Source organism: Rutidosis leptorrhynchoides, chromosome 1, assembly GCF_046630445.1.
Source record: "Rutidosis leptorrhynchoides isolate AG116_Rl617_1_P2 chromosome 1, CSIRO_AGI_Rlap_v1, whole genome shotgun sequence".
Lineage (NCBI taxonomy): Eukaryota > Viridiplantae > Streptophyta > Magnoliopsida > Asterales > Asteraceae > Rutidosis > Rutidosis leptorrhynchoides.
Genome location: NC_092333.1, coordinates 26,459,286 through 26,485,008, shown reverse-complemented (window position 1 = coordinate 26,485,008; position 25,723 = coordinate 26,459,286). Strand labels below are relative to the sequence as shown.

At 35.5% G+C, this 25,723-nt stretch overlaps 1 protein-coding gene across 1 annotated transcript; it reads left to right on the top strand.

Moving 5' to 3' along the window:
• Positions 1-1,947: 1,947 nt before the first annotated feature.
• Positions 1,948-3,727, top strand: LOC139857937 (heat shock cognate 70 kDa protein-like). Its single transcript, XM_071846787.1, has 2 exons — positions 1,948-2,167; positions 2,322-3,727. Exons 1-2 carry the CDS (start codon positions 1,948-1,950, stop codon positions 3,695-3,697), a joined length of 1,596 nt encoding a protein of 531 aa, XP_071702888.1. The 3' UTR covers positions 3,698-3,727.
• The last annotated feature ends 21,996 nt before the right edge of the window (positions 3,728-25,723 follow it).

The window sequence follows — 25,723 nt, the reverse complement described above, 5'->3', positions numbered from 1 at the left end:
TCATTCATGTTTATGAATGGCTTTAGTACTTCGAGATTATTACTATACAGACGAGACGTCTGTGGGGATATTCTATGCATTAAGGTTAATGTCGGTTACCAGGTGTTCAGTCCATATGAATGATTTTTATGCAGATGGCTACATGCATGCATGATGTTTATGAGAAATGAAAATATGAAATCTTGTGGTCTATTAAAAATGATGGAAATGAATATTGATGATAAACTAATGAATTCACCAACCTTTTGGTTGACACTTTAAAGCATGTTTATTCTCAGGATTGAAAGAAATCTTCCGTTGTGGATTTGCTCATTTTAAAGATATTACTTGGAGTCATTCATGGCATATTTCAAAGACGTTGCATTCAAGTCGTTAAGTTCATTAAAGATTATGATTAAGCAAATGACAGATTGGGTCATTTATAGTTGGATATTATGAAATGGTATGCATGCCTACCAACTTTCGATGAAATGAAAGTTTGTCTTTTAAAATGAATGCAATGTTTGTAAAATGTATCATATAGAGGTCAAATACCTCGCAATGTAATCATATGTTATTGTATTCGTCCTTATGGATTAGGACGGGTCGTCTCACAGGTAATATTAATATTGCAACTGAATCAATTTATTATAAACCTAACAAATACTATACAAGATATAGTGATTCATACAAGTCAATGGTGATTCATCCCTCAAAAATCTCCGTAAATTTGTGGGTCTATATAATGGGTCAATTATTGTGACACTCATGCTTATGAAATAGTTATATATGTATCTATTTAGTATTTCCATCCATGATAAATAAAAAAAATCGTTTAACTTCAGCTTCGTATGTACTTTTACTCATAATCATTTCTTATTACAACCCTTTGATGGTTAGATATGTGCAACGTATTATGAGGTATATTTATCTTATTGAATATATCACAGCCCTTTGCGGTTTATCTAATATTGTTTGCTTCAACCTAACAAATACTCTATTAAATTCTCTCATTTCATAAAACCCGCGAAATCGCGAGTGTTTATCAAATTACAAAGAAAGACATGTTGCTGTAGTTAAAACACTACGAACCTTGTGAATCATATTGCAGTCTTTCATATATTGTAGTAATTTTACTAAATTTATGTTGTCAATGTTGAGAGAAAACACAATTTCATTGATGCGTAAAGAACACTCAAAGCCAGTTTTGGCTGCAAGAACATAATTATCATCATCATCGTCCTGGTTGCATATAGTTTTTATAAAGGCTTGAGTAAGAACCATCAGTGTTTGAATGTGTCTTCGGTTGCCTGGTCCTAATAGGTTGCAAAACCGTTGAAAGTAACCCTCTAAGCTAGAATTAACATGTTCCAACTGTAATATTATTTGGATCAACAGGTCAAAATTTTACAAAATATTCACTTCCATAAACTTTAAACAAAAAGGAAATACACACCAGTTATGCAATTTATGATGAAAAAAACATACAAGTATTCATGGTATACAAGCTACAATTTACCTGATTTCATAAAAACCGCGAAATCGCGGGTCTTTAACTAGTTTTAATGTTAAATTAAGGGATAATTAGTGAAATTATTACATCATTATTCTAAAGGCTATAAAAAAAAACTCTGTTTAAAAACTAGTAGCACCCTTACAATGGATTAAATTAAATAACATACGGAGTAAATTGTAGGGGTTTATATTCTCTATGGTATTAAATACGTAAAAGAAAGAGTTATCCTAGAATCACGATCGTATTAATCCTAGGATTACGATCATCATATTAATCCTCACCAGATCTTTCGGTCATGAACCTATAAAAAATACATCATCGTCACCCTTATTCGGTTAGGTTTATTTAATTCTCCAACAAAAAAGGTTCGATACTGCAAGTTCTGTTCAGGTTTACAAAGATTTATTACGCTTTTTAACTGATTTTTTTTTTTTTAATTTTGTTCAGTGAAGATGTCTAAAAGAGTTGGAGGAACTGCAATCGGTATTGATCTCGGAACAACATATTCTTGTGTAGCTGCCTGGTTTAGTAAGCACAATCGTGTTGAGATAATTCCTAATGAACAAGGTAACAAGATTACACCTTCGTGTGTTGCATGGGATGGCACAGATCTCTTAGTAGGTGAGGCTGCAAAAAATCAAATCACCAGAAATCCTAAAAACTCAATTTTTGGTAAGTTTATTTTGGTAATTTGATCAACTATATATTATATCCTCTTTACTTTACTATTTGTAAGATATAGGACCCTAGACCCTAGTATCACACTTAATTTCACATACATCCATCCAATATTTTGATTGATAGTTCATTATTTTATAATTGTCAGATGTTAAACGTTTAATGGGAAGCAGATTCAATGACAGTAGAGTGCAGATGGACATTAAGTCGCTGCCTTTTAAGGTAATTGAAGGGTTCCGGGAGAAACCAATGATTGTATTTGAACACGAGTCGATAGGTTATAATAAATATTCACCAGAAGAAATATCGTCCAAGATTTTAAAAAATCTGAAAGAAGCTGCCGAAGCGTATCTTGGAACAAAAGTTACGGACGCGGTGATAACGGTTCCTGCATATTTTAGTGACCAACAACGACAAGCAACAATGGATGCTGGTGCATTGGCTGGCCTTAATGTCATGCGCTTGATTAATGAACCTACATCGGCAGCAATTGCCTACGGTTTAGATAACAACGGTGAAATAGATAGTCCCGATGTGAAAAATGTACTCGTCTTTGATTTGGGTGGAGGAACATTTGATGTATCTCTTCTCAATATCAGCGACGCTGGTAAGATTACTGTCAAAGCGGTGGGTGGTGACACACGTTTGGGTGGTGAAGATTTTGATGAGGTCATGGTCAATCATTGTGTTCAAGAATTTGAGAAGAAAGAAAATAAGGACATGAGTAAGAACGCAAAAGCAAGGATGAGGTTGAAAATTGCTTGTGAAAGAGCAAAAAAGGATCTATCGTCAACAACTCAAACATCAATTGAAATTGATTCCTTTTATGAGGGAATTGATTTTTCCATGAAAATTACGCGGGCAAAATTTGAAGAGCTAAATGCCCATTTCTTCGTGAAGTGCCTTGAGCATGTTGAAAAGTGTTTGAGAGATGGGAATATGCACAAGAATGACGTTGACGACGTGGTAATTGTTGGGGGCTCAACTCGGATCCCAAAGGTACAACAGATGCTAACAGAGTTCTTTGACGGAAAGCCTCTTTGCAAGAGCATTAATGCGGATGAAGCTGTCGCTTATGGTGCTGCAGTGTTGGCTGCAAAATTAAGTGGTATTTGGAACAAAAAGGTGCAAGAGTTGATTATGTTAGATGTGACCCCTTTATCTCTTGGCATCAAGATTAGTGTGAAGAATAAGTTTGCCTCACGTCTAAATGATATGCGCGTTATGATCCCTAAAAACACACCTATACCTACTGTTAAGGAGCTTGTATTTGGTACAGAATATGACAACCAAGAAAATGTGGAAGTTAATGTATATCAGGGAGAGAGCACTGAAACTAAAGAAAACATCTTCCTTGGTTCATTTTGTATAGATGGAATTCCGGCAGCTCCTTCGCATGAAGTAGATGTCGCCGTTTGCTTTAACGTAGATGTTAATGGTATTCTAAATGTTTCAGCAGAGGTGAAACCTACTGGTAATAAAAAAAGTATGAGTGTTTCAATATATACCAAAAGATATGTTTAAAAACTTGTCTAATCTTTATTAGGAATTATAATCACTGATGATATATCTACTTGTAATGTATTTTCCATGTTTCTAATCGATTCTATGCTATTGGAAAATATCTTGTCTAGTACAAAAGTTATATTAAATCAAATTAAGTATGGGACTATGGGAGTACACAAATTTCTATTTGTCCAATATTTGGCTTTATTTGTTATGAAACGTATCTTGTGCTGGTCTTTATAACTTAGTCGTTGATCGGCTTCTCCACTAGCCTATAAATGCAGCCAGAGGAGTCGAACTTTATAATTTTATGATTTTGGAATTGTTGTTTTTATTATTGTCATGATTTATTATACGTCGTCATTGCTATCCTGATCATGGGAGGCCTTGTATATATTGATACTTGTGATATTTTTATTGTTGATGAGCAAGGGTCTGCTTTAATTGGATGAGTAATAATGAAATGCTGATGTATATGTTTGACTTTTTGTGGTCAAACTGTAAAAAAGAATTATATGAATTTTGGGAATTGGGTGATTTTATATGGATGGTCCTTTGGCTTGAAGTTTCTTTGTACTTTTTGGATAATTATGCCAAAACTTTGGATGTTTTTGATGTGGGAAAATGGTGAAGTTGTTTGTAAAAATTGGGTCAGAATGACAATTGACCAAAGTTCAATTAAATTAATTAAGTAGCATATTAGCAACAGTAATTTCGACTTAATGTTGAAATAAAGTAATATACGTAGTACTAAATTATATGAGTAACTATTTTTTTCTTTTTTTTTTATGACTTGATACAAATATAAGGAAAAACCAAGTTCTTGTGAAGTGTTGGTTACTTGGTTACAATTACAAACTTATGTACATCGAATCATCACCCTAGATAGTATAAACTGAGACATGTATAAAACAATTTATCTTAAAAAATTACTATTAGAATCTTACACAATAATCAAATATCATTATAAGTTCATAATAATGGAGTATTATTTTACTTTTATTAATATAAGTTAGAGTGGTAGCCAGGAATATATGATACTAGTCTCTAGATAGATGTAGATGGAGACATCGGCGAATGTAAGAATTCTGTGGAGTCAAGAGAATCAATAGTTTGAATTTTTCTAGTGAAAAATACCATTTAAATTGTATAGAACATCAATAATATATTTTTTAAATCTATATTTTTTCTTTTATATTGTTTGAGAAACTACTAAATTTAACTACTCAGACTCCATACATTTTTAGAATTTGTAGTTTTTTGAGAATAAGCTACCACTAAAATAAGATTCAAATATAATTAGTGTTGAAAAAAGTTTCGGGACTCCATTAAATTATAATCTTAAAATGGCCGTGGATAAAGATACAAATATACAAGTCCTTTTGCATTGTAGTCGTCTAATTTAGTTATTTAAGTTTACTGATAACAAAAAAAAAAAAAAAAAATGAAATTCTCACTGTAATTAACTATGTTATTGGGTCATTGATAGTGTAACTATTCATAAAATTAATTTGTTATTGGGTCATTACTTGAGAATGGGCTAGATGAGTTGTCAAAATGACAAAATATGTAACGACCCTAGATTTTTTAACGTTTAATTAATAATATTTATTATTAATGCTTGTGTTTAATGAATGTATTTTTGTACATTTACTTGCTACCGTACTTGACTTTTATTTGCCCGACACGTCTTGGTGACACACGAACTTTTCACGAATAATATTTAAGATATTATTTGCATGCATGATTAATTTTTATTAATCATTTTTAATTAACTAAGGTTACTAGTTAATTACTTGGGCTTTATTGGACTATTTGTTACATACTTGGTCTTTTATTAATGGACTCATGATTAATGGACTTAAGAGCCCACCCTACACACTTAATGGATTAAGTAGCCCATTACTATCATGCAAGTATTACTTTGAAACTAAACAAGATTAACTAAGTGTGAGGAATCTAGTTACTAGTATGTTTACTCCTTGTTCCAACACCATGCAACCTTATTACCAACTTTTGAGCCAAATGCATGCAAGGATCTAATGGACTTTTCCCTCCCCTCTTCTCCTTTGAAAACAGTCGGCACCTAGGGGAAAGGGAGTCCAAGTTTTTTTTTTTTTTTGGTTGCTTATCTACTTGTATTCTTCACTTGTTTCATTTCATCTTTCACACACAAACTTACTTCCACTTTTCTCTCAAGTTTTCTCTCCAATTGTGAATTTCTTTCAAGGTTTTTCTTCTTCTTTTTTGTCTTAAAAACCGTAGCAAACACACTCATCATCATCATTCTTTGCTGTTGTTTTGTTACTTGTTCTTAGTTGTTGTTACTTACTAGTTAATAAGAATCAAACTCTTTAGTTTGTTATTCATTTCATCTTATACATACAAGAACATACAAGAGCCTAAACTTTCTAGTTTATGTTCTACACTTAATGTTTTAAAGACTTAAAGTTCATGAGTTGTAATAACCATACTTGAAGTTCATGTTGTAAACTTAAAAGTTTACTTCGTTAAAGATCAAGACCTTGACTTGAATCTTTAAAAGTATGAAAAACCATGAACTTATTTGCTTGTAGATTTCATTTATTTCTTCATTTTTTTCATGTTTGAATTCGTGATTTATGTTAAATGGTCAAGTATTAAAAGTTAATCTTGATCTCATACTTCTTGAAACTAAAAGTTAACTTTATAAGTTCAAGAACATGGAAGTATAACTTTCTAGTTATAACTTCATATACTTGTGATGGATCTAAGTTCTATAGCTTATGGTCTACTTATTTTGTCATAAACAAAAGCTTGAAAGCTTACATACACTTTACAAGATGTAAATCTAAGTTTTATAACTTATGGATTCATGAAAGTAAAGACTTATGTCTTATAACTTAGGATTTAATTTAATAACTTTAGATCTAGACTTTTGGGTCTTGGATCTTCAAGATCTAACTAAGAACTATGTTCTACAACTTAAGATCTTGATTAGTTAGTTTACTTTCAAGTTTGTAGCTTAATATTACTTTTAGAGTTCATGTATGTGTCGGATCTAAGATCTTGATGTAACTTTGGTTCATCAAACTACTTGCAACACTTAATTGAGTTGTGCTACTTATCTTAGACTTACACTTGTGTTATGATGGTCAAAGCTTGGTAAAGATGATGTAAACACATCAACGAGTTGTACACTTGAAGCTATATGCATCAAGGATGAGAACCGTGATGAACGTCAAGTACCAAGAACCCACCGGAACACACTGTTTACTGTTTTCTGGAATTGATCAGAATACCTGGGCTACTGTAAAGTTGATTTTCAGTTATCTCTATTCGAGTAGATAATTTTTCGTTCAAGATTCGTCTTAATCCGAGTTACGGTTTAGGATCTATGGCCCTCCGAACGTCACTATGTCCTTTTAACGTTGTGCTGAAAATTCTGACCTACTCGCACTTAAACCGTCACCACGGTGCTTCTGGAATTTTTACAACAACTAAAGGACTCATATACAGAGCCATGACCACTGGTCTCACCTCATTTCAGTAGGTATAGAGGTCGTGGCGACTGACCGAAGTTAGCCTTTGTTTTAAACTCCTTTCTAGAACGAAACTTACTTTATACTTTTTGTTTAATGATGAATGATGATAACCTTAAGACCTAATTTACATACTTTTAAACCTATTGGAACGATTTACTGACTTAGTAACTTTTGACTTAGGTTGAGGACTTTCCGGACCTACATACTTGCTTACTTTTCCCGAGTCAACTTTACTACTACTTTACCACTGTGAGTTATAGCATCCCTTTTTACTTTAACTATTTTGGGAACTGAGAATACATGCACATTTTACATTTTACATACTAGGCACGAGTACTTAAACTTTATATATATGTGGGTTATACAACGGCATAAACATTCCCTTTAGCTCGGTAACGTTTAGTCATTGGTTTTTGAACCGGTGAACGCGAATCTTAGATATGGATCCATAGGGTTTGACATCCCTACTCGGGCTAGTAGCGCTAGCATTTAACGGGTGTTTAATACTTCGTAAACATACGCACTCGCCAAGTGTACTTTCAGGGGGTTATAAAAGTTAAGTTAGTTACCAAGTGCCCACGGTTAAACATATACTTTACATACTGTTTTGAAACGCTCTTTGTAGCACTGAAATCTCGTGGCCTACCTTACATTACTGTTATACTTAAACTATAGCTCACCAACCTTTGTGTTGACGTTTTTAAGCATATTTTTCTCAGGTGCTTAAGGTTGCTTGCTTCCGCTGTTGTACTAGTCATGCCTTGTAGACTTCCGCTGCCTTTGACAGAGTTGTCACCGCATGAAACGTTATCTTGCATTCATAAACTTTATTACTTTTGGAACTATGATTTGTAATGACCTAAGGGTCACGTACTATTATCTTTGCTTCCGTTCATAGAAGCATACTTTTGGTTGTAAAACATTGATGTTGGTTAAGACATCACCTTTTATCATGAATGCAAACGTATTTTGAAATAGCATATAGTGTTTGACCTTGTAATGATCCTGTTGTTGATGGTCCGTACATGATGATTTAGTACGGGGCGTCACATTTAGTATCAGAGCATTGGTTGTAGGGAATTAGGTTGCATTAGTGAGTCTGGATCGACCCAAGTAGGATTCACTAATAGGACTAATCTACAACTTGCTAGTTTACTTGTTTCTGTGGAATTTGCTGCATGCTGCTGCTTACTTTTACTGCTATATGTCGTATGCTACTACATGACTTCACTGTTGCATGCTATTATCTGTTTTCGATTGCATGATACTTGTCGTTATTGCCATGCTACTTACTGTTACACATGATCTAGACTGTTGTAGTTACTTGGCCTAATACGTGCTTGCTTTATGACTTACTGACATGGAAAATTTATTTTTCCTTGTTCAGATGTCGGATATTCCACATGTCATCATTTTGGACAGTGACTCAGACTCGTCAGCCACTTCACCGACCATTGTTACCGATTCCCAGATGCCGTCATCGACACCCACCAGTGACCCTGGCGCTTCATCCTCTGGTGCCAGTAGTCATGCACTTGCCCCAGTGGTTACCTCTGACAGAGCCGAGGACCTCCAGGAGATTCCAGCTCCACTTGCCCCCGGACCCTCGGAGCCACAGCACCATCCCGGTGGTGCTGTGATTCCTGCGGATCTTGGGGAAGGTCTAGTCTGTAATGAGCATAACCATTGGTGCTGACGCGCTCCTGATGGACGTCTCGTGCCGATCGGACCCGCCAGATACCGACAGATGATGGCCGCCCGAGGAGAGCCAGTACAGCCACCCGTGCAGCCACCTCCACATGATTCGGACGACCCATCCTCCGCTGACTCTTTATCCGACGACACCTCCTCAGACGACTCCAGTGATGATAATTCTGATGAGGAACCTGATGATGCACCTGTACAGCCACCCTCCACCCTGCCGAAGAAGCGGTACCGTTTTGATGGTACCGTCATTCCAGGGATTAATGGAGGTCAAGCATTCACTGACGCATATGGTCGACGTCATAGGGTTACCGCCCGCAAGCGGCTTGTGCCGTATCCTGCTGATCCCTTCATCCGTAAGCCTTACCACTTCGCAGCCTCTACTTTTGGAGCTGGACCGTCTGCACCACTGGCACCACCTGCACCACCAGCACCGCCTGCCCCACTATCTCCCACTGTCGAGGAACTGACAAGGGAGGTGTAGATCCTTCGTGCTTGGGTAGCTGAGCTCGAGGACCAGATGTCTCATGTATTGGACATCCTACACCCACCTTCATCGTAGGGCATTTGTAGTAGATTTCATTATGTAATCTAGTTGTAGTTTCATGTTTCACTTATGTATTGTACGAACCTATGCGGATGTATGCAACTTATTATTAATGAATGGAACTTTGCGTTATTTAATTCTTGCGCGGTGTTCTATTTACGTTACTGTATGATGATTCTGTGGTATTTGTACCTAGATGCGTTACTTAATAAACATGTGATGTGTTGATTCTATGTTGGCTACCATATACTGTATTATTACTATTTGAATACCGAATTTTGGCTTGAGTCAAAATTTTTGTTTAGAACATCACGGCCAACAGAAGATCAACACCAACCACAACCCAAATCAAGGAAATGATCAATGAACAAGTCGCCGCAGCTTTAGCAGAAATGAACCCCCAAGCTCCACCACCACCGGTTATCCAGCCCATTCGTAATGGGTGCACATATAAAGAGTTTCAAAGCTGCAAACCCCACAACTTTAGTGGAACGGAGGGACCAGTTGGTCTCACTAGATGGTTCGAGGAATTAGAATATGTGTTTTGAGTTAGTAACTACTCAGAGGCGAACAAAACCAAGTTTGCTTCATGTACGCTGTCAGACGGCGCACTAACTTGGTGGAACACTTTGGCTCAAGTAAAGGGTATTGATGAGGCATTTGCTACCCCATGGGAGGAATTCAAAGGGGCCCTGATTGAGGAATATTGCCCTAGGACCGAGATCCAGAAGATGGAGATTGAGTTTATGCAGTTGAAGGTTGTGGGAAATGATCTCGATGGTTACAATCGTAGGTATTTGGAACTAGCCCTGATGTGTCCTACCATGGTTACCCCGGAGTTCAAGCGTATGGAAAGATATTTGTGGGGACTTCCTAAGTCCATTAAGGGAAACGTCACCTCGTCTAAGCCACCCAATGTCCCGGAAGCAATGCGCATGGCGCATACCTTAATGAACCAAATCATCATCGACGAACCGGAAAAGGCAAAATCCGAAGCGGGTAGTAGTGATAAGCGTAAGTGGGATAACAACAAGGGTAGAGCCTATGATCAAAACCCGGCGAAGCGACATGAGGGTTTCAAAGGAAACAACAACGGTGGGAATCCCAATCCGAACACCAACTCAAACCCCAACTACAAGGGTACCCTACCGCAATGCAAGAGGTGCTACAAGCACCATACCGGGTATTGTAATGTAGTTTGTGAAAAGTGCTAACGGACTGGACATATCGGTAAGGACTGCAAGGTTACCACCCTGAATTTGAAGGCGAACCCCAATGGACCGAAAAAGTGCTACGAATGCGGACAGACGGGCCACTTCAGAAATGCGTGTCCCAACAAAAGAAAGGACGGTGGACCACCGCGTGGCAGAGATTTCAATGTAAATGCAAGGGATGCTCGTGAGAACCCCGACTTGGTGACAGGTAAATTCACTATCAACAATCTATTAGCTTCTGTCTTATTTGATACTGGTGTCGATAGAAGTTATGTATGTAGACACTTTTGCGATAAGATAAATTGGTCGTTAGTTCCTTTAAAGGAGAGTATGCTTGTAGAAGTAGCCAATGGGAAACTTGAGAAAGTTGACCATATTAGTCAAGGAGCTATTATCAACATAGTTGGTGTGGATTTCGAGATTGACTTGATACCCATTAAGTTGGGAAGCTTTGATGTTATTGTCGGTATGGATTGGTTGACCAAGATAAGGGTCGACATTATCTGTGGAGATAAAGCTCTTCGTATACCACACAGAGATGGTGAGCCACTGATCATTTACGGAGAGAGATGTACCTCGAAGCTGAACCTCATTAGTTGCATGAAAGCGCAAAAGATCCTGAAGAAGGGACTTCTTGCTGTCCTAGCACATATGAAAACGGTAGTGTAACATCCTCAATCGGGCCTAGCTGTAAGATTACTTTATTGCCCTTAACTTAGTGTAGTGTTATTATATGTTTCTATTTTTATCTAATGTTTAAGATTAATTGATGATGTGGTTAGGACCAGTTTGTGACAAGGGTCACAGAACAGATTTGTTTATTTAATTTGGACTTCGTTTGGTCTGCCAAATGATGTACGAAAGATATCAGATAACTGATAAATACCAGTGTGATACACAGTGTGGGATTTTAACCCACTTAACATGATTAGTGCAGCCCATTTCTGCATTCTTTCAGAAAATTCCCAAACACACCCGTTCTTCATCTCCCTCACCTACCAAACCCTAATCCTTGATTCTTGTTTTAGAGCTCAAATCATTTACATTTTCGTGTTCCTTGTGATTTACTGATTCTATCAAGGTAAGAATCACAAGTTTTCATACTTTAATCTTTGAGAAAATCGAGTTTTTGTGTTAGTTTTTACAAAGTGAGTAATTTGGGTCAAAGTGGTTAAATTTGATGTTGTTTGAGTCCAAATCTTGTGGGTTTATGTTTCTTAATGTATAGTTTCTTTGATTTGGTCAGTTTTGAGGTCATAAACGAGCTCTAGAGCAAGAATTGGTCGATTTTGGGTGAAACCCGTCACTTTGTCTTCAGCTTCTGTAGATGAACACGGTCGGCCGAGTGTCTCCTGATACTCGACCGACTGACTCGACCATCGACCGAGTGTGTATGACCCACGGCCGATTGTGTCTGCGAGAGACCATCGACGAGTGACTAGACACTCGGCCGAGTGAGTGTAGACAGTCGGCCGACTGTCTCTGTGTGACGATCGCTCCAAATCCATATAGACAATACGTCATTCATTGATTTCATTGCGAGGTATTTGACCTCTATATGATACGTTTTGTAAACATTGCATTCTTTTGAAAAGGCACACCATAAATGAATATTTAAATCAAAGGTTTTCGACATCTGATGATTTCTACATATAGACAATCACCGTAAATAATAGTTTACAATAGTACTTCCGTTGACAATGTAGTCAAAATAAGATACATGGTGATGATTTGGTGAATGCAACGTTTCCTTGAAAAATATGCCATGTATGACTCCATGCACATAGCTTGTCTAACATATAAGCAAACAGCGGAAGACTTCTAGGGAACCTGAGAATAAACATGCTAACAAGTGTCAACACAAAGGTTGGTGAGTTCATAATTTTAGTGTTTCGCATAATCTGTACATAAAGGTGGATCACAAGATTTCAGTTGTTTCATCCCGAAACGTTTATCAAAATATTCTACAAAATTGAGCACCCTGGTAACTAAGCTTTAACGTTATAATAAGTACCCCTGTTTTAACATACATGCAACCAACATGTACAATACACGCAAACCAACATGTACTAAGCTCAAATAGTATACGTCTATTTTATAGTTCAGGCTAGGGTTTCTATACCTGGAACAGATGGGGATGTCAAGCCCTATGGATCCATATATAACTACTCGCGCCCACCAGTTCTTATAACCGGTGGTTACTAGTTACCAAAGCTAAGGGATTTTCGGTTCAAACTCGGTGTAGAATTTAGTATGTACTTGTATCCATTGCGTTTAAAATAAAGTGCATGTATTCTCAGCCCAAAAATATAGATTTCAAAGGCAATTAAAAAGGGAGCAAATGAAACTCACCTTAGCAGCACATAAAGTTGTTCATCGTAATGAGACCGAAACTCGGAATATCAAATAATCGTAGATCTCAACCTAGAGAACATATGTTTATCAATAAATGTCTATCAAGCTATGTCTGGTCATAGTGTATCACAATCCTAATGCTCGAGATCGACATACAAAAGTTATCCAAAGTCGTTTCAAAAAGTCAATTTTGACAATAGTTCAACAAACGAGACGTACCTTATATAAGGATTCATTTACTCGGCTGGTAATATTTAAAAATCCATTTTATCAATCTTGTAAACAAGTTGTTTAAATCTTAATTGCAGGTTCTAAAGCAATTTCAATTAACATCAATCATAATTCAGTTGATCATATCTTTTAATCCGTTCATCGAACTTATTCGATATCTAAATGAAAAGTTATTGATTTTTCATTAGCTTTCCAAAAACATGTATATCATATACCTTTTACTAGTAATATATGTATTTAATTCGTGATTCAATATAAACTGTTTAACGACGAAATTTAGCATACTGGCATGCCTAAACATATATACTCGAGCACTAGACATGGATACACAATTAATATATAAAAGATAAGATATGAATGCTTACGTATCAATATTGTGATTTCATATTGCAGGAAAGTACGTAGACACAACAAATATGATAAACACTAGGTTTGACTTGTAAATAATACCCATGAACATTACCCATAACCTCCATAGCTATAACCCATAATTTCCTTAACTTTATCCCGCTCAAAAACCCATTTTTGAAAGTGACACGCTCATAACCTCGTCGTAGTATTTTATGTATATTACTAATTAATAATTAATAATACTAATAATTAATAAGATTAATAATAATATTAATCTTAATAATAATAATAATAATAATAATAATAATAATAATAATAATAATAATAATAATAATTTAAATACGGAGGAAGTAATATAAATAAATATGTGTGTGTGACAAACAACTGAACTCGCGAGCTTTTATAATGTTTTCTGAATCTGATGCCCATGCGATCGCATAGGCTTCTAGTGCAAATGCCATGCGATCGCATGGCCTGCCTGGACAGCTCACATCTCTTTTGTACACTAGCTTGTTGACATAATATTATAATATAAATATAATAAATAATTTATATAATTAATTATATATTATATTAAATTCATGTGCATAGTTGACTTGTAATTTTCGTCCCGATAAGTCATACGTTGTCACTCAACTTCTGTCCCGGTTCCGGTTTTTCGAACGTCCTTTCGTATACTGAGAAAACTTGCATTTTACGTTTTGGGATACGTATCTTTGTCAAAATATAGCCTTAAATTATCCCTAAACTATATCACTCGAAATATAATTTATACATTTGAGTGTTTTGGTCATTTACTTTTATAAATCAATGTCTCGTTATTTAATCAAGTATATCCAAATCCAAAACATTTTATATCTAGTTAAATATTATATTTAATCATTTTAATATATATTTTTAATATTAATAAACACTTTTTAAATTACACATCGCAAGTTATTCATAGCTTCAATTCTAACAGTTAATATTTCTTATTATTGTATGTGTCCAAATTACGTTATTTAAACAAACACTTTACCATATATTTCGAATACCGTTAAAAAGGAATAATTTCTTAAATCAATGTGGACCTCACAACAGAGACTCGTAATAATATCATAATCCTTAAAGGACTCAGTAAATATCTTTTAATTCAATCGTTTAACATAACATTTTAACTTCGTAGTAAAATATATCAATCAGATAATCAAACCAATAAGTTTAATGCACAGTATCATTTACTTAACACTTTGTTACGTTTTCAAGTTATAATATATGTATCTATTTACATATAATTGTTCGCGAATCGTCGAGAACAACCGAAAGATATTTGAATAGTTCAAAAATTTTGAGATTCAGTTTAACAGACTTTGCTTATCGTGTTGAAAACATTAAATCATTTAAAGATAAAGTTTAAATTTGGTCAGAAATTTCCGGATCATCACAGTACCTACCCGTTAAAGAAATTTCGTCCCGAAATTTGAGTGAGGTCGTCATGGCTAACAATAAAAATGTTTTCATGACGAATATGAGTTGATAAATAGAATTTTATCATCGTTGAATAATATGGATAAAACAATCCGATTTCTCGAAGCGTATGAGAGAAGTTATCGTAAAAGAGAGAAATGAAAGAATAGAGATTCGTCTTAACTTTTGACGTAGTTACGATTGACTTTCGTAATTTAAGGAATAGAAAATCTTCATAATCTAAATAAGATTTGATTCTTCGAAATTTAAGGAAATTAAGATTTCCTTTAAATGCGTAATCTGCCTCGATTGTTATGTCTGATATTTTGCTATAAATTAACCACTTCCGTTTCATTATTTTCACCACTCCTACATCTTCTTCCTTATTTCATACTTCTAAAAGATTGTAAAATGCTTAATCCAGTTCCGATTCTTGATATTTTCTTGGCTATCGTTTCCTTCATTCTTCTTTTTCATCTACCACCAGAGGAAATTATTTTCTTCTACTATTACCTTGGGGTTATAGTATTTTTCATTCTCCCGTGTCTTTATATTGCTATACGCATTGATATACATGGTTTGTAATTTCTGGGTGGTTGTTGGGTTTTATATCTTCCCTTATATTTCGATGTCTCTGCCTCTGTCTTTCCATTGACATCCACAGTTAATACTCTCTCCAATTTACTGTGATTTATATATACTCCCATTGATATTTTGAAGCTTCATGCTTTTGTTTTATCTTCCCGACTTTAAATCAAGCGAATAATGGTCCAGAATTCGTAGGTATGAATTTCGGAATGAACATAATTAATGTTCTAAGAAAGAAACGGTAATAGCACAATCTAACTTGTCAAATTACCAGAATACCTCGAAAAAAAGACCGAATCATTAAGAAAATATTTTCTTGATAGTTTAGAGGTTAAATAGAATGAAAGAGTTATGTAACATGGTTCATGATGAGGGTATGATCTGTGAACCTTTATCACATTCCATTAGAAACTCAGCATGACTTACTGTAATATAATCACGTTGATCAAGTGTCATTATATTATACTAACTCATGCTTCAATTCCCAACACTACTTCAAAAAGATCCATTTTTCGAAATTTTCAGAAATTAGAAACTAAAATAGTTTCTTTTATGATGTAACACCGATAGCGTGAAGAGATAAATGATTTCAGATAAGAATAGTTATGAAAGTATCTTCAGAAATATGGAGGATATTTATAATGGAAGATACGATGATATCTTAGAATTTCTAATATCAGAGGATGATGCGGAAAATCTGTCTGTGAAGGTTTAGAATAAGAAGTAAGGTTCTTACTAATGGTTTCAGCAGACACTGAATCATTTGTATTCTTTGAAGGTAGATTTCGTCTTTGTGATTTGTCTACAGCCTCCTTCATGGTCTGCTCAATCCGTTTTCCAGTTCCAAACCTTCTATTTTTCTCAGCTTTACCACCATACTATTCTTTATCATCAAACTTTTGACTGTTAAAGTCGTTTACAGTTTTTGCTGCTTTATCAGCATTTTTTTTTTCCAAAATTCGGAGGACTAGTTTCGCAGTTCGGGGTGTTTTTCAGAAACTTCAGATTCGAAGTAAGTAAGTCTAGGAGATAGACATTATATGTATATATATAACTGTTGGCGTAAAATTGCTGCGAAATTCGAAATACTAATTGCTAATTCCCGGTAGTTGGTATGGCAATTACCGTTACAAGATGTGGATGAATACATGATAGAGTTTCAATGAACAATTATAATGGTTTTTCAGAGAGACCTTAAGTCACAGATTAATGAATTTGCTGGTACATTTACTGTTAATGTGGTGGAACATGAAAGGTTCCCCAGTAACAAAAAACATATATGCCAAAGTTACAAGTCTGAAAGGTCATCGTTGACTGGTTGAACGGTTGATAATACTGGATACTTTTGAAAAGGAATTGCAAGGTTATTTTCGGTAAAAACAATGCTAATGGATCTTGCACAGATTTAAAGTTAAAGTATAGCTTTGAAAGATGTAGAGATCTAAGAATGATGTCACCGGTTCAGAGTTATGACTTGGATTCTGATCCGTCAATATCAGAATATGTAATTGAATTTGTATGAAAACAATTGTATATCGTTGTGAGCATGATTAATAGATTTGTGAATCAAAGTTGAAGAATGTACAATGTATTAATTGTGAACTATATATTTCCCGAGTATTACCTACCCGTTAAAAATTTCACAATTAATATTTTGTACAAAAAAATTTTCATTACAGTCTTTATGAAAATATATGTATGTATATTTTCTTCAGACGCAATACAGATTTAATGAGTTAATATCATATTAAACCCATTTGATTTTAGGCTTGACTTAGAAATGAATATTCTCTAAAACATTTAAAGATCATATAATTTTCGTGGAATATTTCACTAATGAAATCAATACTTCATTATTTATTCTTATTGATATTCCTTGGTGTTGATGCTTGTGGAATTCTTGTAAACTTCGCAAGGTGCAAATGATGTTTTCTAGAAAGTTTCGAGTACATCGAGAATGAAAATGTAAAATCAATTATGTAATTGAATAATACACTTGGTTTATTATGAAATGGAATTCATTGAGTTGAAACAGAGATTGTAGTTAACGAAGGTTAAGTTGTTAACGAAGGATGTACATCATTGCATATTAGTAATATGAACTAACCGAGTAGTACCTACCAGTTAAGATTCACACGTAATAGCTTAGCATGAAAAGATTTATTTTGATTTCAAAATTCATATATATTAAATATACATAAAATTTCTTCAGGGAAAATGAGTTAATACTTCATCGGTTATTGTTGTTGGTATTTCTTGGTAACTACGATGCGTATGATGTTGATGTTCAAGGTACATATTGTGATGTTGAGGCTTGCGGTGCGGATGTTGTTGGTGGTGGTAATGGTACTGTTGGTGTTGTTGTCGGTGGTACTGTTGATGCCGGTGATGCTGCTGGTGCTTGTAACCTTTGCACTGTATCCTCCAAAGCCACTACCCGAGCGTGAAGCTCGTTGACTTCTTCTACTACACCGGATGATTGGTGGTTCGAACAAGCGGATGAATAAGATCCAGAATTTGAGAGAGTATATGATCATGACGAGATATTCTGGAGATGAGAGAGAAAATGGTATTACGAACAGGTTCGCCGGTAAGTGCTTCAGGTTCTTCGCCAAGAGGGCAATGTGGTGGATGGAATGGATCACCTTCTTCTTGTCTCCAATAATTAAGTAGACTACGAACCCATCTCCAATTCATCCAGAATAGATGATGGCTAATTGGTTGATCCATTCCGGTTACACTGTCTTCGGAATTCAGGTGAATATCCATATCGGAATAGCTGTCAGAGTTTAAGGAATTTGAACTAGATACGGGATTCATCTTACACGATTAGATAAAGGATTTTTGGTATGAAATGATTTTTGGGTATCAGATGATATTCTAATTACATAGAATACCAATATATAGTACAAGGGATCCCGCAAATTACGGAGAAATTTTCGAAAGCTGTCAGGTAAAGTTGACAGTAACAGATATGCTAAGATATGAAATTTGGTCTATACACTATCTATGCAATCAATGCAATAAGACGCGTTTAGACTTAAGATGATAGACAGGTAATTTCCGATAAGAAATGATAAGCAAAACTTTTAACATGCAGACACAGTCGAAGTCCAGACTTACTAATGCATCTTAACAACTATCAGTTAGATACACTCATGCAAGACCTGGTTCACTAGGACCAACGCTCTGATACCAACTGTGACGATCGCTCCAAATCGATATGGACAATACGTCATTCATTGATTTCATTGCGAGGTATTTGACCTCTATATGATACGTTTTGTAAACATTGCATTCTTTTGAAAAGGCACACCATAATGAATATTTAAATCAAAGGTTTTCGACATCTGATGATTTCTACATATAGACAATCACCGTAAATAATAGTTTACAATAGTACTTCCGTTGACAATGCAGTCAAAATAAGATACATGGTGATGATTTGGTGAATGCAACGTTTCCTGACAGTCGACCGAGTGTCTTGGGCAGTGAATATTTTACCAAGTGTTGATTTCTATCGGTTATGATGCCCGTTTGTAGTTTGATGATTATGATGTAAATTTCGAAAGTGCATGTGTTAAGCAGAAAATTTTTAGCGGACACTTTTTCTGACAAAAATTTCTGTATTGTGTTATTTGGGGTTAACGGACAGAAACTAACTTATGTATATGTTATCTCAGGAGAAAAGGAGAAAGAGAAGGTTCAGTGATTAGATAGCTGAATACCTTCTCGTTTGTTGGTATTTGGTGAGTGAGACTAACTGGAGAATATAGTATATAGAAACATGTTATATTATGATTGCCATGCTTGTTAGATATACTTATTGTTGTGGTTAGTTACTTCTTGTGATGACTGCATGTTAGTTGATGCTTGTCTGCTGGAGCCCAGTGCATCCCTATTGTGTGGTAGCCTCGGTAGGAGAGATCAACCTGCGGGTTGGGTTCCTCTGTGGTAGCCTAGACAGTCGTGGTGTATATATATGTGAATGATGCGTCCGTCGCGTGTGGATTATGTATATACATACGGTGGTGGAGGAACTTCTGGTAAGCCCCAGTCCGATCAGCTGGTGGTTAATGGTTTGGCCGAGCCGCATGAGTCTCTGTAGAAGGCACTTGGGTGATGTTTGTGTGTTAGAATATTGTGACATGATTAGTATAACGCTTATGTATGCTATGGCCTGTAGTTAGTCGTACTCACTTAGCTTCGTGCTAATTCCCCTCCATCTCCTCCCTGCAGGTAGTTAGCTTTTGTAAATGTTGCATTTTGGGGAGAAGACAGGCATGGCGATGTTATGTTTGACAGGGTTAACTCTGATGTGGTCTTTTGGAATATGAACCGTGTACTTTTGATAACAGAATGTATTTACGTCTTTTCCTGTTAATATGTAATTTGTTTTAATGACACGTGACATCAGTTTGTACAATTGTTGATACCGTATTTAATTAATATTATGCTTCCGCCACGTATTTAGAAAAAAAATTTAGCGGTGTCACAAGTTGGTATCAGAGCTGAGTTTGGCAGCATGTGCATTGTGATCTACATGTCATGTTCCCAAACTTAGTAGAGTCATGTCAAACATAACATGCTTGGGATGGGTTAAGTGAGTACTAGGACAGGTTATGAGTTAGTTGTTAGTACTAACAGAGTTTATACTAAGCTTTGGTGTGAGTATTGTGGTAGTGCAGTAATGGCAGATAACGAAGCTAACGCTACTGGCCCTGTTGTCCCTGGAACTGGTACTTTTAGAGCCCCTGACGAAGATGGACATGTTTCTTCAGAAGAAGAAATTTCTCAAGAAGTAATAGAACTTCAAAGTCGGTTACTAGAAGCTCAGGAGAAAATTAAGGAATTGGAACAAGAACGGGCGTAATGGAACCCTAATACCACTGCGTTAAACACAACTTTTCCTTTGAACCTTTATAATCAAGCCGGTGGCAGTTCCCAATCACAGTTTTCATAAAATGCCTATCAAAACTATCAAATGCCATTTCCGTTTAACCAGACTTTTCCTAATCAAATGATATACCCATTTCAAGTCCCTGAGACAAGAAGGAAGTGTACCTATAAACAGTTTATGGACTGCAAACCTCCTGAGTATAGTGGTCACACAAACCCTACGATGACCCTTAATTGGCTAAGAGAAGTAGAGAGAGCGTTAGAAGCATGTTTTTGTGAGCCAGAATCCATGGTGTTATTTGCTAGTAGGCTTCTCAAGGGTGAGGCAATGGAATGGTGGGACTCTATCACTGCATATTTACCTAAAGAACAGATCAGTCAGATAACTTGGGAACAGTTTGCTGCTAAGGTTCGTGAGCAGTATTGTTCTGAGTATGAAATGGAGAGATTGAAAACTGAGTTCTTGAGTATGAAAATGACCGAAAGTATGACAACTGATGAGGTTTTCAGAGATTTTACATCGAAGTTAAGGTTTGTTCAACAGTGGGTACCAACTGAGAAAGATAAGATTCAACATTTTATGCGGGTGATTAAGCCAGAATATAGAACAGTTGCGAGATTTGCAACCACATTGGCACAGGCTCATGAGATGGTGAAGATTATTGAAGGTGATATCATGGCAGCGAAAAGAGAAAGTTCAAAAAGTGGATCTTTTGGAGGAAAATCAGAAAGTCAATCGGGTGGTCAGTCTGTTCAGCAATCAAGTAAGCAATCAGGATTTCGTGGTAAGAAGTCAGGTGGGTTTAAACAGAAAAGTAAGTCTGGTATGAGTGGGTCGGGTTCAACTCAGTCTGGGTGGTGTAATGTTTGTAAGTCAACACATGTTGGTCCGTGTTCTCCAATGACCAGAATGTGTTTGAAATGTGGAGTATTAGGTCATGAATCAACAGCTTGTTCATTTAAGTCTAATGTTTATTGAAGTTGCAACCAAGAGGGGCATAGATCTGCTAATTGTCCATCTGCGTCAAGATCCGGTTCTGGGGCAGGGTCAGGAGCGAGGTCGGTAACTTCTGGGGGATCTTCTGCTTCTACTGCCGGGCAGAAGAGAAAGAATCCTCCAATAGCAGAGGCAAGGGTATTTCAGATGACGGTGGACGCTGCAACCGCTACTGATGACGTCATTACCGGTATGTTCTTGGTTAATTCCTTGCCAGCTCGTATGTTGTTCGACTCAGGAGCGAATCGTTCTTTTATGTCCTTAGGCTTTTGTGATAAGTTGAAGTTGTCTGTTAGTATGTTAGACGAGCCTTTGGGAATAGAAGTAGCTGATGGTAAAATGGTTCCATGCACATCATCTGTGTCTGGAATTACCATCGAAATTGACAGCCATTCCTTTTCTTTAACCTGTTTGCTGATGCCTATACCTAGCTTTGATGTAGTCATAGGCATGAATTGGTTAAGAGCTAATAGGGCTAATATTAAGTGTGATAAGAAGATGATTTCTTTCCGTTTGGCTGATGGATCCCGAGTGATAGCTAGGGGAGAGCGCAGTGGATTTAACTTTCCTATGGTTTCCCTAATGAAAGCTCAGAAGTCGATATCGAAAGGGTGTGATTCGTTCTTAGCTTACGTGATTGATGTTAAGAAAGAAAAGAAGCAGGTGATCGATATCCCTGTTGTGTCAGAATTTCTCGAAGTGTTTCCAGATGATTTACCAGGGTTACCTCCAGTACGTGAAGTAGAGTATAAAATTGATTTGGTTCCAGGTGCTACACCAGTTGCAAAAGCTCCTTACAGATTAGCTCCGTCAGAAATTCGAGAAATGATGTCTCAGATTTAGGAACTGTTAGATAAGGGGTTTATTCGACCAAGTTCTTCACCATGGGGTGCTCCTGTGTTGTTTGTGAAAAAGAAAGATGGGTCGCTTAGAATGTGTATAGATTACCGCGATTTGAATAAGAGAACAATCAAGAATAAGTATCCTTTACCAATAATAGATGATTTATTCGATCAGTTACAGGGTGCTTCCTATTTTTTAAAGATTGATTTACGTTCAGGGTATCATTAGGTACGTGTTGCAGAGAACGATATACCGAAAACAGCGTTCAGAACTAGATATGGTCATTATGAATTTTTAGTTATGCCATTCAGGTTAACAAACGCGCCAGCAGTGTTTATGGATTTAATGAACAGGGTATGTCGTCAATATCTTGACAAGTTTGTGATTGTCTTCATAGATGATATCTTGATATATTCGAAAACCGAGAAAGATCATGCTACGCATCTGAGGTTGGTGTTAGAGCTCCTGAAATAGGAATAGTTGTACGCTAAGTTTTCTAAATGTGAATTTTGGCTACGGGAAGTACAATTTCTGGGTCATGTAATTTGTGAACAGGGTATTAAAGTGGATCAGTCTAAGATAGAAGCTGTAATGAATTGGAACTCGCCGAAAATGCCTACAGAAATTAAGAGTTTTCTGGGTTTAGCAGGTTACTATCGCAGATTTATTAAAGACTTTTCCAAAATAGCAGGTCTGTTGAATAAGTTAACTAGAAAAGATGTAGCCTTTCGATGGACTGATGAACAAGAAAAGGCTTTTCAGACTCTCAAACAGTTGTTATGTCAAGCGCCGGTTTTAGCTTTACCAGAGGGAACAGAAGATTTTGTGGTTTACTGTGATGCGTCACGCGCAGGTCTAGGTTGTGTTTTGATGCAAAGAAATAAAGTTATAGCGTATGCTTCACGACAGTTGAAGAATCATGAACGAAATTACCCTACTCATGATTTAGAGTTAACTGCAGTTGTGTTTGCCTTGAAGCTTTGGAGACACTATTTGTATGGTACGTATTGTGAAATCTATACAGATCATAAGAGTCTTCAATATATCTTTTCGTAGAAAGAATTAAATATGCGTCAACGTCGATGTTTAGAACTGATTAAAGACTACGATTGTGAGATTAAGTACCATCCGGGTAAAGCAAATGTGGTCGCAGATGCTCTGAGTCGTAAGAAAACAGTCGAAAATGCCAAATATATGAGAATTGAGATAGTTTCAAATTTGGTTGATCGATTGAAAACCGTACAGTTAGCAGCTTTGAATGACGAAAACCTAAAGACTGAACAAATGACCCAAAGAAAATTTGACTTATGCAACGATTCTAGAGGATTAATGTGATGACCCAGAAATTTTCGAACAAATTTAAACTTTAATCTTTATATTATTCCGACACGATAAGCAAAGTTTGTTAAGTTGAATCTCAAGAATTTTAAACTATGTTTATACATTCATTTAACCGCTACCAAATTCCAATGATTCACGAACCATTATATGAACGGACATGATTATATATGTATATGTGAATATATTATAACTTAAAAACGTTAACAAAGTATTAGACGTATAATACTTTACACGAATGTATTTGTTTCGATATAGGTTTAATATAATTATCAACGAAATTAAAAGATAATATCAAATGATTGATTTATCATATACATTGTATGATCGTGAGTCTCTATTGAGAGGTCCACTTTGATTTAGGAAACCTTTCCTTTTTAACGATATTCGGAATAAATGGTAAAGTGACCTACAAGTAAGAACAAATATGTCAATTAACGATTACTGGACAAAGGTTAGTAGAGATTAACTTTCAACACAATGATTGTCTCGTGTCTCTTGATAAAGTTAACTATTTAGTTTTCTTAATATTGAAAACGTTTTACGACATAGATGAAACCTTTTAAAGAATGATTTTGAATATAACTAATTCTGGAAAACTAAATTATATTTATTCGATTTAGTTCAAATATATGAAAGCATTCTTCGAAATAATAGATTTTTAATTATTATAACGTTTCGATAAAAAGATGTAAATGTAATTAGTTTTAGAGAACTATAGTTATTCGATTTAGTATGGACACGTTTTTCGATATAATAGAATTTTATTGTTAAAATGTTTTTATGGATTTTCAATGATATGAAAATGAAAATAAAGATAAAATAAAGGTTTCTAATGAGCACTAAAAGACTACAACATTTCATCTCAAGATTTCAAGTTAAAATGATGGAAATCACTAAACCTGCGCACTTGCACGAGAAAAATCATAACTAAATCATACTGACTCGAAAAAGGGTGATTCTGGTGTTCAGACGTCCGTAACTCAAAAATCTACAACTTTCGTGAAGACACCATACTCGAACCGCGTACCTATCTACGCGAAACGCGTAATGTTTGTCGACATAAAAAGTTTGTCGACATAAAAAGTGATGGCGGCTTACCTTTTTATTATTATTATATTATATATTATATTATTATATTATTATTTTACATATATATATATATATATATGAACGAAGTACTTGTTAGGAACTAAAAAAAAACACTCACACACTCACATAAATAAATCACTCTGTATATTTTCTAGCTTAAAATTTTAAATTAGTAGTATGGTACTGTAACAAGTGATACATGGGTATTTTAATTCGGGTTACAAACCGATTATAACTAAGGAAACTATGGGTTATTTCCAAGGAGGTTATGGGTAATATTCGGGGATATATTTATGAATAAAACCTAGTGTTTATCATCTCCGTTACGTCTACGTACTTTCCTACAATATTGAATCTCAATATTGATATGTTGAGATCTACGATTATTTGATAATCCGAGTTTCGGTCACATTACGATGAACAACTTTATATGCTGCTAAGGTGAGTTTCATATGATCCCTTTTACTCAATATATTTTTGGGCTGAGAATACATGCGACTGTTTATAAATACTGAAAATACTAGATTTATATGCGTGAGTTTCATATGATCCCTTTTACTCAATATATTTTTGGGCTGAGAATACATGCGACTGTTTATAAATACTGAAAATACTAGATTTATATGCGTGAGTTTCATATGATCCCTTTTACTCAATATATTTTTGGGCTGAGAATACATGCGACTGTTTATAAATACTGAAAATACTAGATTTATATGCGTGAGTTTCATTTGCTCCCTTTTTAATTACTTTTGCAATCTATATTTTTGGGCTGAGAATACATGCACTTTATTTTAAACGCAATGGATACAAGTACATACTAAATTCTACACTGAGTTTGAACCGAAAATCCCTTAGCTTTGGTAACTAGTAACTGCCAGTTATAAGAACTGGTGGACACGAGTAGTAGTATAT